Here is a 16,385-nt window from a genome sequence, read left to right as displayed (position 1 = left end):
GGGCTGCGGCGGGCTGTCCCCTCCCCTCCTCTGGAAGCGACGGCGGCGGCGCCGCGTGGCAGGGCGTGTGCTGTGCTGAGCGCCGCCGTGCCACTGCGCCGGCTGGTCCGCCGGTGGGTGCCTGCCTGCGGACCTGCAGCTCTTGCTCTTCCTCCAGTGGTTCTTGCAAGCTCACACGTCTCTTGCCTGTGATTGGCCACAACATCAGCTTCATGGATCTCGAGCACTGCAGCATGCCTTGCCCCGCAAACACACACGGTAGCTGGTTGCCAAATAACATATCTGTTTGGCCTTGTTTAGTTTCCAAAAATTTTGCAAAACATATCTGTTTTCATGTATATTTAATGCACCATGCATGTGCCGTAAAATTCGATGTGACGGGAAATCTTGAAAAATTTTTGAAACTAAGCAAGGCCTAACATATCTGTTTAGGCCTTGTTTAGTTCCCAAAAAATTTTGCCAAAAATTTCAAATTCCCCATCACATCGAATCTTACAGCGCATGCATGGAGTATTAAATATAGACGGAAAAATAAAACTAATTACACAGTTTATCTATAATTTGCGAGACGAATCTTTTGAGCCTAGACAGTTAGTCTATGATTGGACAATATTTATCAAATACAAACGAAAGTGCTACAATACCAATACCCAAAATTCTAAAATTTTGTGAACTAAACAAGGCCTTATTAGTTCCTAAAAAACCCAAAATTTTTCAAGATTCCATGTCACATCAAATTTTCGGACACATGCATGAAGCATTAAATAAAGACAAAAATGAAAACTAATTACACAGTTTACCTGTAATTTGCGAGACAAATCTTTTGAGCTTAGTTAGTCTATAATTAGACAATATTTGTCATATACAAACAAAAGTGCTACAATGCTCATTTTCCAAAAAAAATGAAACTAAACAAGACCTTAGTAATACCGAACGCCCAGGCTGACGTTAGAGAGGTAAATTGGACTATGCTATAATTATAGAGATAAATCATATTAGAAATATTAAGAAAAAAACTATCCAAAAAATCATAAAAATACCTTTTTTACATAAAAATTTAAATATAATGGCCGGAACCTGTGTTGTCCGTGATCAATCGTTTCCGTCTGATCTCAGGGACTTGTTTAGTTCCCAAAAATTTTGCAATTTTTTTTAGATTTCCCGTCACATCAAATTTTTAGACGTATGTATAGAGTATTAAATATAGATGAACATAAAAACTAATTGCACAGTTTAGTCGGTATTGACGAGATAAATCTTTTGAGTCCAATTAGTCTATAATTAGACAATATTTATCAAATATATAAACGAAAGCGATACTATTTCTATTTTACAAAACTTTTCGAAGTAAACAAGGCCCTTTAAGAAAAGGATCGGAGAAGCCTTTGGGCTTGGCCCAAGAACGCACTCTGGCCTGCTACTACTTGGCCCGTGGCCCTGCTAACAATCAGCATCCTCTGAACCTCCGCTTCGTTGAAGGAGTTGCTGACCCCCAGACCCAGAACGCCTTGAGCTCCTCGGCGAAGTCCCTCTCCCTGCCCAGAACCACCGTCGCGTGGTCGCGCCTGTCCATGACATTGACACGGAGCTTGGCGCGCGGGAGCTTCGCCTTGAGATGGCGGCTGCACTCGACCGGAACCACCTGGTCGTCGGCGCCGTGGACCGCCTGCACCGGGATGCCGGCCGCCGCGACGGCCTCCAGGTTCGTGTCCTGCAGCGCCGCCCCGCCGCAGATGACGTTGTGCATGGTGTGCCACGCCGAGTGGTGGGTGTGCTTCGTCAGATCCCTCACCCTGAAATCCACGCCCCTGCATTTGCGTTGCATGCAGCACTGTTTTCAGACTCTGAACCGTGCCTACGCTACGAACGAAGTGTACGTACGAACGTACGTGTTGTTTCCCGTGAAGAGGCTGAAGAGCCACTCCCAGAGCAGGTGGTTCTTGCAGACGACCAAGCAGACGGTCCTGCCGACGTGCTCGTACCACGACATCACCGCGGAGCCGAACAGCAGCGGCGGCCACAGCTTCTTCTCGGCCAGCCTGTTGAGCGCCACCTGGCTCGCCTGCTTCTGCTCGCACGCCAGGAAGTACGGCTGCATTGCATGCATGTTGCAAGTGTTGCAGCAAACGAACACGGTCAGTCTCAGTCATCATTCTCACTGACTACTGGTGTGTGCTGTGCTCTGCTCACCGGTGCAACGAGCGTGATGGATTTGACTCGGGTCGGGTGCTTGGCAGCCAAGGCGAGGGCGATGATGCAGCCCATGGAGTGCGCGACCAGGTGGAAGGAGCCGCTGCCGCTCATCAGGCTCTGCGGCGGCTCGCCGAGGCTCCTCTCGATCGCCTCGACGTGGTCTCTCACTCTGTACTTGCAATTCGCAGGCTTGGGGCTGCGGCCAAAGCCGAGGAGATCCACCGCGAACAACCTGTAGTCGTGGAGGACGGAGGAGGACTCCCGGAACACCGTCTCCGCCCAGAAGGACGACGACGACGTGAAGCCGTGCACGAAGATGGCGTTCTCGGGGTCACGAGTGGTCGTCGTCTCACTCTGTTTTCTTCCTGCATCTGCAATGCAAACCGGTACCAGCGTTAGAAACAGAGCGCTTCCGTTTTATGTGTTTCTGCCATGGCAAGGAACGAAGACATTGCCTTTTCGATACGGCTGCGGCTCTTTGACGACGACGTGAAGCCGGCCGCCTTCGCCGCCGCCGCCGCCGCCTTCGCCTTCGCCGCCCCGCCATGCGACGCACGACTTGCACGCGCAGTCTGACCACCTGGGGCTGCGCCACTTGCACGGCGCCACCGTCTCATCTGGCGGCGCCCGTCCCCTCCTCCCGACGACGTGTCGCAGGAGGTACAGGATCGCGTCCCTGACGGCGCTCCTCCGGCCGCGCGCGTACAGCGTACCGGAGACCTCCTCGTGCTCGTGGTCGCCGCCATCCACTTGGTCGTCGTAGCTCCTGTGGCAGTAGCAGCGCACGGGGCTGTCCTCGAGGATGCCATCCAGGAGGGCGTACACGAAGCACAGGAGCGCGTCGGCGACGTCCAGGACCGCGAAGACGGCGGCGGCCAGCGCCGTCGACGCCGCTCCAGCGGCCCTCCGTGGCCACGCGGTGGACGACGACCACCGGCTGGCGCTCGGGAGCGTCGCCATGGTAGGTGGTGCCAGAAGGCACGGGACAGGACGGAGGCGTGGCGGCGAGCTGAGGGGGGACAAGGGGCGAAGCGGATGGGATGGAATGGATCGATGCGAGCCGTGCGTGGGGCTGGAAGGCCGTGCACTCACGTGCGCTGGCCGTTGCTCCACGTCGTCGGTGTGCGCGGACGATGGAATCCGCAAGCAAACGCCGGCCCGGGACCCTGGGACTGGGAGCCAAAGCCAACCAGGCAACCATCTTTTTGACCCGCTTGCATTGCGTCCTGTTGTGCCCTTTTTTTTTTCCCCCCACACCGTGTGTTTCTCGTACGTGCCGTGTCCAGGCGTGCACATCGTTTCGTCCCGTCGGAGTTGTCTTGTTTTTTTTAGTCGAGTTCTCGTCGGAGTTGTGCTTTTTTTCTCGTATGTTGCTTCCATGCTAAAAATGTTGGGAAAATGCTCTTCGCACGCCCCAGCAGTACAGTAGATCGAGAACCTTCTCACTCGGTGCCGTGAGAGGCTTGAGCAGTAACGGACAGTGGGCTCAACAGTAGGTGAATACAGTGAATGCTCTCTCTCTCCCCTTATTAATGGCGGTGTCACGCCCCTTATATAGGGCCTGGAAACCGACCTAATGACATTTACATAAATGCCCCGTGACGGTGGGGGAATATTCCAGTATATCCTTTCATCGCAGTCTACTGACCCTAATACACTTGAGTAATTTCACATTGCAAACCCTTCGTCCATCCTTTGATTGGGGCCTCAGCAGGTCGGAGGCTTGGATCCTCCGCCCAATTGCGGATCCTCCGACGCTTTGGTGTCGGAGGTTCCGCAGCCCGGCTGGTCGGAGGTTGCTTCACCCGGCCACCCTGGGAGTCCCTCCTTGGCTTGGCTCAGTCGGAGGTTCCTTGGCCTGGCTACGTTCTCCCGCCATCCTCCGACCCGGGAGGGTCGGAGGTTCCAACCTTTCCTCACTCGTGGACCTCCGCTGGTGCTTCAGTCCCTGCACACACTTTGCACGACCAGATGAGTCGTCAACATTAGCATTTCCCGTCGAAGGATATCCTCCGACGTTTCAGGCGTCGGAGGTTCCTCAGGTGAAGGATAACCTCCGACGCTACCCGGGGGAAGGATGCAGCTTTTCCCCAACAGTTCCCCCCTTTTTGGGCTAATGGCACTCCTGCGGTCCATGTGCTCAAAAACACGCTATGCTGCGGAGATTACGAGCATGGTTGCTGCCTTCCCCCCTGGTGCGCAGGATGTGTTTGTTAGCAAATGTTGGATAACTGTTTCTTTTACTTAGTCATAATTTTTCTTGTTTCTTTATTTGCCGGGATCCTCCGATCATTGCTGCTAAGTATCCTACGCGCGTTAGATTGCGGAGGATTGCGGAGGATTTTATTGCCGTTGGAGTTAGCCGTTGGCATTGATGAAGCGCAACGGTCTGGCCGATTCCTCCGCTTATAGCCGTTGGGCGCGGGGAATCGCAACGGCCGCGCGGTCGCAGGCCCCCCCCTATAAAAGGAGGTGCTGGGGAGCTTTGAGCTCTCACCCCTGCTGCTCATTGCCTGCACACCTTCCTTCGCTATGTCTTTCTCTCTGAGCTGCTCGCGTGCGTTTAGTTCTAAAGTGTTGTCGGAGGTTTTACGGTGGCTCAGCTTCCTTCACCGCGTCCTTCGAGATCAGATTTTTCTGGTCCTTTGCGCAGTTTACTTAGCGTGAGGTCAGGAGGTTGGTTGCGGAGGTTTGAGGAGTGGATGCTTGAGGTTGCTGCAGCTCAAGATCTGGAGGAGACGTTGTCTGACGTCGAAGCTTCTGTCGGTGATCTGATCAGTGCGAAGGAGTTTGAGGGGATGGCGGCGATTACTTTTGAATTCGGGCAGTCGACTGTGAGGGCGGAGGATATCGCTGACATGGTTGAGGCTAGATTTTTCAAGGAAGGTCGTGCTGAGGCTCCTCCTGCGGGTCAGACGGTGCCTGCGCCTGAAGAGGGGTATGCGGTGGTATTCAGGGACTTCTTCACTTGCGGACTTCGGATGCCTCCGTATCATTTCCTTCGCGAAGTGATGGAGAGTTTCAACGTGGAGCTGCAGCATTTCAGCCCTAATGGGATACTGACCCTCAGCAAATTTGCCTGGGCGTGCGAATCCTACGGAGCTATGCCCCACATCGACACCTTCTGCTCGTACTTTGAGCTCCAGCGCCAGCCTAAGAAGGTGAAGGATGCCGAAGGTGTTGAGTGTATTGCGCAGTTTGGAAGCTGCGCGTTCATGCCGCGCCGCACAATGCCTGGGCCAAGGTGCGAGATCTCCTACTGCCAAAAGGGGAAGTGGGAGAAGGATTGGATGAGAGCCTGGTTCTACGTGAGGACCCCCGCTGCGTCGAAGACTTTGGATGACGGCAGCGTTGATAAAGTTTATCCTTACGCGTCGTTGATGAAGGAGTTGAAGCCTTTCTCGAAGGTTGATCCTTCGCAGGAGATGTCGGAGGAACGACTTGCTTGTGACAAGGCATTTGCGCTGGCATGCCGATACTCCGGAGGTCGGGATTTGGTTGAGGAAATGGTCGCTGCTGACTATTGGCCACTTGGCCGCAGGACCGATGAGTTCACCATTGAGATGGTGCAAGTTCCCGTGTTTGGTCCTCCGGAGGGGTTGCCGTTTCCCCGGTTTGGCGCGGGTATTCCGGAGGATGAGACCAAGGAGTCCTTCCTTGATCGCGTGGAGGTTTCTGCGCGGAGGATCGTCGGGAAGATCTCGGAGAAGGAGTATCTCCAGCGGAGGTCTGCGCTCGGGACGATGCCCCGGTTTAACCGCGTTTTTGAGGAATTGGGGATTGAGTATGAGGATTATGTTATTCCTCCGGATGTTTTGCTTGGGTTAGAGAAGAAGAAGGACTCCTCGAAGGCTGTCGCCTTGGCGGAGTCGAAGAAGAGGAGAGGGGGTGGCGCAGTCAAGCAGCTTGCGAAGAAGCGGAGGGCTGAGGTTGTGCTAGAGACTCCTGTGGAGTCTTCCTCCGCCCGTTCATCTGGTGCCGAGTCGAACTCGGTAGCTTCTGCGCCTGCGGAGGCCGCTGCTGCTGGTGGAGCTCCTGAAGCTGAAGCTTCGCGTGCGGTCTCCTCTGTGCGCGCGCCTTTCGCGTCTCTTCTTGGGGAGGAGTCTTCCGACGCGGAGGCCCCTGTGGCGAGCCCTGAGCGGGAGGCGAATCCTGCAGCGTCTGAGGGGCCGCGCGTTGCTTCGGTTGGCGGAGGATCTCCGCCTAAGGAGGTTCAGGTGGAGTCCAGCGACGAAGCTGAGTCCGCCTCCGTTCGGAGGATCAGGAGGGCGGAGGCTCCCCTTCGTCCGGCTGGTGACGGTATTAACTCGTTATACATGGGTAATGATTTTTTATTGATTATTTTGTTTTTATGCAAGTTTTGATTGAATTGTTCTCATGTTTTTGGTTTATCTTTCAGCGGAGGTTTTTGCTGGGCTGGCTACCGCGGAGGAGATGGCTAAAGGCGCCAGCGTTGCGCAGGAGGGGCTTGCCGTTCCTCCGCCGCGTGAGCCTGCGCCTTCTGCGTTGGCCAACAGGCCTTCGCCTGCTGATGTTCTTGGTCCCGGTGAGTTTCCTCTTTTTTGGTTTCAGCGGTTTGGTTTGTTTTTGGCATTTTATTCTAAGGTTCGTTTTTGTTATGTGCAGGTGCTTCTGAACCTTCGATCACAGGTTGGACTGATGCCTTGCGCGAGGTTCATTCCTTGGTCGGAGGTTAGTGTTCTGGCCTCCGCCAATGGTTTTTTGTTTCTTACGATGGTTTTTCTTAATTGTTTTTGGTTTACAGATCGTTTTCGTCAGAAGCTTCGCGGCATGGACTTTGACACGCTCCTTCGCGTGCAATATGAGCACCATAGCCTTGTAAGTTTGCGCTTTGTTGTATCTTCCTTCGCGGTTTTTCACTCGGAGGTTTGTTGTAATTATTTATTTTTGCGCAGGGTCATCACATGGCTGCCGCCTTAGAGGAGCGTTGCTCTCGGGAGGTTATCTGCCGTGATGAGGCAATTGGTGTTCTGAAGAAGGAGAACGAGACCTTGGAGGCTGAGAAGGCTCGTCTGTCGGAGGAGGTTAGGGAGTTTTCCTCCGTCAGGAGGGAGGTTGACTCCCTGAAGAAGGAGAGGGATGACTACAAGGCTGGGTCGGAGGCTTTAAAGAAGGAGAAAGAGGATGCCGAAGCTTCGGTGGCGGTCCTCCGCACAAGTGTTGCTGAGGTGGGGAGAGTTAGGGATGTAGCCCTGCAGCGAGCTGAGAAGGCGGAGGACATTGCTGAACGCCTTCGCAAAGAGCTGGACGCTGAGCGGACGTCTGCGGCTGAGCTGCAGACTCGCATACGGAAGGCGGAAGCGGAGGCTGCAGCTATTGTCGAGCTCTATGCCGACTCGCTTGCGAAGTTTGGGGGAAGCACCTCTGCTCCTCCGCCCGGCGGCGATGTTGGGGCTGCCCTCGCGTGGCTGAAGTCTCATATCCGCATGCTCCCCGACTTTGTCGGAGGTGCTGTTGATTTTGGGGCTTTGGCCGCGGTTAGCTCCTTCGCTAGGCTTTTGCGCCGCGGAGGTTGCTCTCACGCGGAGGGAGTCGCCAAGGAGGATTTTGCCGCGGCGGAGGATGTTGGCGAAGGGACCCCTTCCCTGCGCAAATCTGTCCGGAACTTTATCAGTTCGTTCTGGATTAGGTTTGGGCGGGATGAGGCGAAGAAAATGGCGGAGGATCGTCGAGCTGAGGTTTGTATTATTTGGTTATTTCTTTTTGCACTTTGCTTCGCTGCTTTGCAATGTTAATTAAGATGGGTATTTTGTAGGAGATTGCGAAGAAGAAGGCTAAGGTTGTCAAGGCCGGACCTTCGCGTCCACCGAGTGAGGCGTGTCCTCCGACCCAGCCTGAAGCGGAGGCTCGTGATGCTGGAGCCAAAGCTCCGGAGGGATCTGGCGCCAAGGTTTCAGAGACGACCGAGGCTCCTGCTCCTCCTCCGCCTCAGGTGTGAGGCTTTTTAGTTTTTAGGTTTTTCTTAGTCTTTTTTGCGTCCAGGTGTGTGACGCTTTTTTGTAAGTAAGGCCGGAGGTTGTGTTTTATTTTGTAAAGACTGTTGAAAATATAATATATTGAGTTGTTTTCAGATAAGCCTTTGTTTTACACTTTGATCCTGCGCAGGTCTCTGGCGGAGGACCTGCGCAGGATCGTTTCATTACTCCCCTTTCGTTTTTTTACAAAGGGATTTATATTTCTGGTGAATTGTGGGAGTATTGGCAAGTTGCCTTCCCTAATATGAGATTGGTGGATATGTTCGAGTTTGTTGGATATGATATTGATGGCGGAGGATCTGGATTTATCCAGTCGCTTGCGCGCCGAGGTTCATGGCCTCCGGCTTAGGTGGATGATTTTGTTTTTCTTTTCGTTTATCGTAGGTTTTGGTTATATATTTTTTTATGACATGATTTGATGTGTTTATGTAGTTGTCATATCCTATCCTTCGCATTTTTGGCGAGAGAGATAGGGTACGTTGGGTGGCGGAGGCTTCTGAGAATGTTGCTGAACCTTTTCTTCAAGGTTTTCCGGAGGTTCGAAAGCTTCGTTTGGCTTTTTAGTTTTATCCTTCGTTTTTGTTGGATTTGAAGTTATTATTTTCTGCGCGCAGGTTGTCAATTCCCCTCCGTTGGAAGATCTTCCTTCGAGCTTTGTCGAAGGAAGTTACGTTACCCCGGTGACGTTCAAGCGTGGAGATTTGTACGCGAGGGGTTATCTAATTGACTGGTGGCGCCACAAGTATCCTACGCGTAGTATAGACGACTTAGTTGATTTCCTTGTACGTGATTACTGTGATGATCTTAGGCTTTTTCCAGATTCGTATGTTAGAATTGTGCGAGGGTCTTAGAACCTTCGGAGTTTTACGGTCGGAGGATGTTTTTCATTTTTTGTTGTAAGCTTGTGTTATGTACATTGTATACCGTTAATAAAGATCAGATATTTTTACTACATGGCCTTCGCACCTTTTAACTTTGACAGCCTTCGCGCTATAGTTTGTACGTGACTCATAGATCCTTCGGTTGTTTAGTTGCAGGAGGGTTTGAAAGATGATCTTGTACAAGCTTCCCATAACCTTCGACTTTTTATGGGTCGAAGGATGATTTTATTAATTTTTTGTAAGCGAACTTTTGTAATGATTTCTTCATCGATAATAAAGTTTTTAATTTTGCTACAACCTTCGATCTCATTTTTATTACAACCTTCGCGTTACAGCCTTTATGTTTCGCAACGTTACGGTGGTGTTGATCCTAAGGATCTTTGTTTTGCTGTGGCTTGCTTGTTCTTGATGTTTGTTGTTGCGAAGGAGTTCTTGATTTTTTCTTGCGCGGAGGATCGTTGCTTCTTGGGCTTGGAACCTTCGAGCTTTTTGACGCGAAGGATCCTTCGCTGAATTCTGCTATTTTTTTCCTTTGCTCGACTCCCGTGGAGTGTTGTCGAGGAGAACCTTCGGCTGTTTAAGTCGGAGGTTCTGAAGGGATGTTACGAGACTTCGTGCGATACCCTTCAGATACCTCTGAGTCTGACTTCCATTGTTTCTGTTGTGGCTGTACGCGACTTTGTGGTCGATGTTCATCACAACGCCGTAGTTCTAGTATTACGAGGCTTCGTGCGATACAAAGTTTTGTTGGTGTTGTGAGGCTAACTCCTGCTTCCATGGTGTCCTAGGATTTTGCTTTTTGACTGCTAGGTTTGCACTCGATGCTCGGGTCTTTGTATGCTGATCCTGATTGAGGGTGGTGGTAAGGTGAGCCTGGTTTTATAGCCTTTTACGCATTTATATTAAGTACTCCGTTAGGTTAAAATTTATTGTCGGGTTATTGATGGTTGTTGTGGTAGTTGGTTTTGTTGTATCTGACAGAGGGTTTTTGTAGTTTCGTTTGAATTTTACGGTTTGTTTGTTGGGGGTCTGCTTAGAGTAGCAGGATACCTTCGACCTTATTTTGGTGAAGGTTATGTGAATTTTGTTGAGGTGTGTCTTGTGAATGTTAAACCTCCGCTGACTTTTGGCGAAAATAATATAGCTCCTGATGCCTGATTCTCCTCAGGTCTTTGTCAGGTTTGAAGGTTTTGCTCCTTCTGGCCATGTTGTGATGCCTGAGAAGGACAGGACTTTTTCACTTTTTGGCCATGTTATCCTTGCTGCCCGGCTCTTGGCTAGGTCTTTTGCTAAGGATTTTTTGTTTTCTTTCACCTTTGAGGACGTTCCGAGCTTTCTTAGCTTTTGGATGAAAGCTACGGAGGGTTCTTGTAATCACGTGATGTTTTGTCGAATGCTGCAGCCTCGTTGCTGGCTGTTTTTCGACTTTTTGGGCTTTGGTTCTGGGGTGGATTCCTCTTTATATTTCAGAGGTTTTTACATAGGTTCTGCCTCGTTAAAAACCTCACCTCCTGGTAGGAGTACCCCTGTGAGGAAAAGAGTGCAGACCTTGGAATGCGAAAAAGTAGAGAAAAAAGAAAACAAGCGTATTTAGGGATGTGGATGCCGCCGCTTGTTTTGCAGGGATCATCCTTACACTCAAATGTAAAATCTACGTAGGTTGTCGACGTTCCACGTGTGGGTGGAGGTTCTTCCTTCGAGGTCTTTCAGGTAGAAGGATCCCGACCTTCCCGCTTGTATTGCTGTGTAAGGTCCTTCCCACTTGGGTTGCAATTTACCAGCGTTTGGGTGATCTCCTTTTTTCCTGAGCACCAGGTCCCCGTTTTGTATGTCTTTTCGTACTACCTTGCGGTCTCTCCAATTCTTGGTTTCTTGTTGATACCTGGTAATATTCTCCACTGCCTCAAGTCTTATTGATTCTAAGGTTTCCTTGCAGTACTCTTCATCTTCAGCCAACTGCTGCTTCATGGAACGCAGGCTTTGGTGTTTGATTTCTTCGGGCAACATTGCCTCTTCCCCATACAAGAGCTTGAATGGAGTGAACCCAGTTGTTCTTGAAACTGTTGTGTTATGTGACCATACAACTCTTGGTAGTTCTTCAACCCATTTCCCCTTGCGTAGGTTGAGTAAGGTCTTGGAGATTGCGGAGAATATTGTTCTGTTTGCTCTCTCCACGGCCCCGTTTGACTCTGGGTGATACACAGATGCGAAAGCAATTTTGGTTCCTATGTGATGGCAGAATTCCTTGAAACTGTCTGAATCAAACTGCTTCCCGTTGTCTACTGTGAGCAAGCGTGGGACTCCGAATCTGCAGACTATGTTCTGCCAGAAAAATTTCCTGATTGTTTCAGAGGTTATGGTTGCCAGTGGCTTAGCTTCGATCCATCTTGTGAAGTATTCGATAGCCACGACTGCAAATTTGTTTCCCCCCTGGGCAGTTGGCATTGGTCCTACCAGGTCCATTCCCCATCTCTGCAACGGCCATGATGCTGGTATGAGCTGAGTTAGTGCTGAAGGTCCTGACTGAATTGGTGAGAAGGTTTGGCAGGCTTTGCATGTCTTCACTATTTCTTCAGCATCTTTAATGTGAGTTGGCCAGTAGAAGCCTTGTCTTAGTGCTTTAGCAGACAACGCTCGAGGTCCAATGTGAGACCCGCACATCCCTGAGTGTATCTCTTGTAGGAGTTCTCTGCCCTCGCTTTGTGATATGCATCTTAGCAAAGGTTGGACTACGCCTTTCTTGTACAGGATCCCGTCAATGGAGGTGTAATTCCTTGCTCTTGCCTCCATCCTCTTGGCTGTTGCTTCGTCATCTACAGCTGTCTCGCCTTTGAGGCAATCGGCTATTGCCTGCCTCCAATCTTCGCTTTCTGTCAGCAGGACTGAGCGAAAGGCTTTTGGCAATGATTCGGTTGCGGGTGTTGCAACAATCTGGTGGAAGGTTCCTTCTGGCAAGGGGGTGTTGTTGGCTGCTGCTTTCGCTAGCTCGTCTGCCTCGTAGTTTTCGGCTCTTGGAATGTACTGCAGAGTGAATCCCTTGAACCTTCTCTCCAGGCCTCTTACGACGGCCAGATACCTTGCCAGCTCCGGGTTGTGTGCTAGGTATTCCTTCTCCACTTGCCCTGCCACCACTTGGGAGTCTGTTTTGATGAGTAGTGTCTTTGCTCCCGAAGCCTTAGCTTTGTTCAGCCCGAGGATGAGACCTTCATACTCAGCTATGTTGTTTGTTGCTTTGAATTCGAGTCGTATAGCAAACTTTAGTTTGAGTCCAGATGGTGCGATTAGAACGGCTGCCGCTCCTGCTCCCGCTTGACCCCAGGCGCCATCCGTATACAGCGTCCACGGCTGATCGATTACCTTCTCGTCGTTTTTGTTCGAAGGTGTCCAATCTGCCATGAAGTCAGCCAGGGCCTGGGATTTGATGGAGGTTCTGGGGACATAGGTGATATCAAACTGTGATAGTTCGGCCGCCCATTTTCCTATACGTCCGGAAGCCTCTTTGTTCCTAAGGATATCACCCAATGGCTGTGATGTGGGCACTTTGATTTCATGGCTTTGGAAGTAATGCTTGAGCTTCCTCGATGCACACAGGACCGCGTACGCGATTTTTTCTATCTCTGTGTAGTTCAGCTTTGCTCCTGACAGAGCTTCGGATACGTAGTAAACGGGTCTTTGCATCGTTCCCTTAGTGTCGCTTGTCTCGTGCACTAGAACACCGCTGACAGCGTGCTCGGAGGCAGCCACATACAGTAGTAGTGGAGTGTCTGGCTCGGGCACTGTTACCACCAGGTTGGTTGCAATGTAATTCTTGAGCTGCCTGAAGGCCTCTGATTGTTCCGGACCCCATTCTGTTTTACCTTCTCCTCTCAGCACTTTGAAGAATGGGAGGCTCCGTTCTGCCGATCTTGATATGAATCTGTTGAGGGCTGCTATTCGGCCGGTCAGTCTTTGGACTTCTTTCTTGTTTGAAGGTTCTGCCATTGACATGATTGCTTTTGTTTTGTCTGGGTTAGCTCTAATTCCTTCAGAGCTGATGATATATCCCAGCATTTTTCCCTTGCTGACCCCGAACACACACTTCTCCGGGTTAAGTTTCAGCCCGGCAGATCTAAGATTGACGAAGGTTTCCTGTAGGTCCTTGATATGATCTTCCTTGCGCTTGCTCATGACGACAACATCGTCGACGTAGGCTATGATGTTTCTCTGTAGCTGACTTCCTAGAACCTTCCCCATCATTCTGGAGAAGGTTGCTCCAGCGTTTTTGAGACCTTCTGGCATTCTGGTATAGCAATATGTGCCGAATGGGGTTGTGAAGCTTGCCTTTCCTTCGTCTTCTTTTTTGAGCCAAATTTGGTGGTAACCAGAGAAACAGTCCAGCAGTGAGAATCTCTGACAACCAGCTGCTTTGTCCACAGAGGTATCTATCCTTGGCAAGGGGAAGGAGTCTTTGACACAAGCCTTGTTAAGATCCGTAAAATCTATGCACATTCTCATTTTGCCATTTTTCTTGGGGACCAAGACCACATTTGCCAACCATTCCGGGTATATGACTTCTCTAATGACCTTTGCGTCCAGGAGTCTTTGTACCTCTGCCTTTGCGGCTAAGGTTCTTTCTTCAGACATTTTTCTCTGTCTCTGCTTCTTCGGCCTCATTCTCGGATCAATGTCCAGCGAGTGCTCTATTATGTCTCTGCTGACTCCTTGTAGGTCAGCGGCACTCCAAGCGAAGATATCTTGGTTCTTTTGCAATACGTCTAGCAATTCGAGTTCCTCCTCTCTACTAAGGGTGGCGGAGATGGTGACCTCCTTATCTGGAACAGCTTCCTGCAGAGGGATACACTTCGTTTCCTCCTGATCAGCCAGGTTTGTTTTCCCCCTTGGCATGTCTGGTGGCTGGGAAGCTTCATGTTGCGTAGAGTCTACGGAGTTTATGTTCCGGAAGGACTTGTAGATTGCTTTCTCTATGTTCCTTGCCTCCTTTTGACTTCCGTGAACCGTTATCACTCCGTGCAGAGCCGGGATTTTCATGCACAGGTATCCCATATGAGCGGCTGCATTGAACTTGTTCAAGAACCCTCGCCCGAATATGGCATTATATGGGTAGTGCAAGTCTACCACATCGAAGGTGACGTACTCTGTTCTTGCGTTCTCTGTTGTGCCGAAGGATACGGGCAATGCGACCTTTCCCAGAGCATGTATCTGTTTTCCTCCGAACCCGATCAAAGGTGACTCCGAAGGTTGTAGTTGGCTTCTGCTGAGCTTCATTTGGTCGAAGGTTCCAGCAAATATTATGTCTGCGGAACTCCCTGAATCCACTAAGATCCTGCTTACTCCCCAACCCGCAACATTTGTTGTTATGACCAAGGCGTCTGTGTGAGGGTAGCTTTCCAATCTTAGGTCTTCCTCGGTGAAGGTTATTGGGGTTCTGGACCAATCAGTGCATCTCACTGGTCCTTGAACTGCAACGTTGTTGACGAGCCTGAGGTGATCCTTCTTCTGTTTCTTTGTCTGGAACTCCATTGAGGACCCCCCGGCTATTGGTAAGATCATTCCAATTGTGGGCAGGGGTGTATGGGGGCCGATCTGATTATCAGGGTGGGGTTCGGTTTTTGGTGGTGGTGGGGCTTGGAGTAGCTGTAGCTGGTTTGGGGGAGGAGGTAGTGACTGCTGATGGGGTTGCGGGGTTTCGATGTACGTGATATGTGGAGGTCGTGGAGGAACATAGTTTGGTGGAAGGTTGTGGTCCGCGGTTTGCTGGGCTGGGCGCCAAGCTGGTAGGAAGCTGGGATAGTAAGCGGAGGCTAGCGCGCTGGGCTGAAGTGGAGCTGGGTGCTGCTGGCTTGAACCTCCGACGTATGAATGGTAGAAGGTTTGAGGGAATGTGTGGTTTACTTCCCGAGGCCGAGCAACTGGTATCGGAGGCTGCGGAGCTGACCTGCTCTTGATCCTCTCCTGAGTTTCTTTTGCATCTGGGCAATCTCTGGTGGAGTGACCCTTCTCCTCTCCATGGAAGAAACAATACTGTTTCCGTGGTCGCTGACTTTGATTTTTTCGCCATCCCGCATTTCGACCCCCTCTTCCGGCTTGATTGGGTGTGCGTCCCGAGCTTCGTGCTTCCGCTGGTGGACGGTTATTTTCCGGCATTTCATTTTTCGGTTGCTCGATATTCATCATCTGTCCACCAGCCTCTTGCTGTGGCCGGCGTCCATCCTGGCTGAGGTTCTTTTTCTGTGAGTTTCTATCCTTGTTCTGCCTCTTCTGAGAGTTTTGGTCTTCCAACCTTTTGCGGTAATCGTTGTCTGACCTGCAATACTTCTCAAACTCGTGGTACAGCTCGTGCATGGATGCTGGCTTTTCTCTGGCCAAATGAGCCGCGAAGGGTCCTATGCGGAGACCCTTGATGGCCGCTTCAATGGCAACCTCCTCCGGCACGCCGGGTGCTCTCGCCTTGGTCTGCACGAACCTTTGGAAGTAATCCCGCAGTGCCTCTCCCTGAGTCTGGCGACACTGGAATAGGTCCGTGGAGGTTAGTGATTCAACTGCGAATCCCTGGAAATTCGCTAAAATCTTGTCTCGAAGGTTCTCCCACGAATAGATCGACCCGGGCCTCAGCATCGAATACCATGCCAAGGCATCTCCCTCGGCTGCGATCACGAAGGATTTTGCCATCACAGTCTCGTTCCCTCCAGCTGAGGCCACGGCTGCCTCAAAACTCATCAGGAATTGGCGCGGATCGGCCTTTCCGCTGAATTTAGGGAGCGTGATTGGTTTGTAGGTTGTTGGCCAAGGCGAGGTCTGCAATCCTTCGGACAGAGGGGAACGAAGGTCCAACGTGCCCCGCGGCATGCCGCCGTAGTTCATCGGTTGCACATCTAATGTTGGGCCGGCGCTGTTCAGAACAGCGGGCTGAATTGTCGGCTGAGCTGGAGGTTGCATGCTAAGGATTTCTGCCTGCAGGAGTGAAAGCTGCTGCCTGATCTCGGCTGCTTGCGTCGCGGCTACCGCTGCCTCTTGGCTGGCGGCGTAGGCAGCAGCGATCCGGTCTCGCTCTTGCTGAAGGTTCCGCAATTGCGTTTGCAGCTGCTGGAGCTCTTGCGCGGCGGTGGGTTGCGCCGGGTCTGCGGCGGGAGGAGGTTCTCGGCGTGTTTCCGGCTGCTCGTTCTCTGGCTGCTCGTCCTGAGAACCTTCTCCCTCCACGGTCGCGTACGCGCTCCGCACGGCCCTCCTCGGCCTTCCTCTCCTGGAGGGCTCTGCCCGAGGTCTCGTGGTGCTTGTTCTCTTTCCAGCCATCGCAGGTTATACCTCGAGCCCCACG

The 16,385-nt window shown here is 51.4% G+C and overlaps 1 protein-coding gene across 1 annotated transcript; it reads right to left on the bottom strand.

The window, feature by feature from the left end:
• On the bottom strand, window positions 1,227–3,383 carry LOC8074469 (probable lysophospholipase BODYGUARD 4). Its single transcript, XM_002461190.2, has 4 exons — window positions 2,649–3,383; window positions 2,191–2,564; window positions 1,890–2,092; window positions 1,227–1,808 (listed from the first exon to the last, which is right to left on the bottom strand). Exons 1-4 carry the CDS (start codon window positions 3,151–3,153, stop codon window positions 1,448–1,450), a joined length of 1,443 nt encoding a protein of 480 aa, XP_002461235.1. The 5' UTR covers window positions 3,154–3,383; the 3' UTR covers window positions 1,227–1,447.

The sequence above is a fragment of the Sorghum bicolor genome, chromosome 2 (assembly GCF_000003195.3).
Source record: "Sorghum bicolor cultivar BTx623 chromosome 2, Sorghum_bicolor_NCBIv3, whole genome shotgun sequence".
NCBI lineage: Eukaryota > Viridiplantae > Streptophyta > Magnoliopsida > Poales > Poaceae > Sorghum > Sorghum bicolor.
The sequence above is the reverse complement of the archived record's forward strand: the minus strand, read 5'-3'. Positions and strand labels throughout refer to the sequence as shown.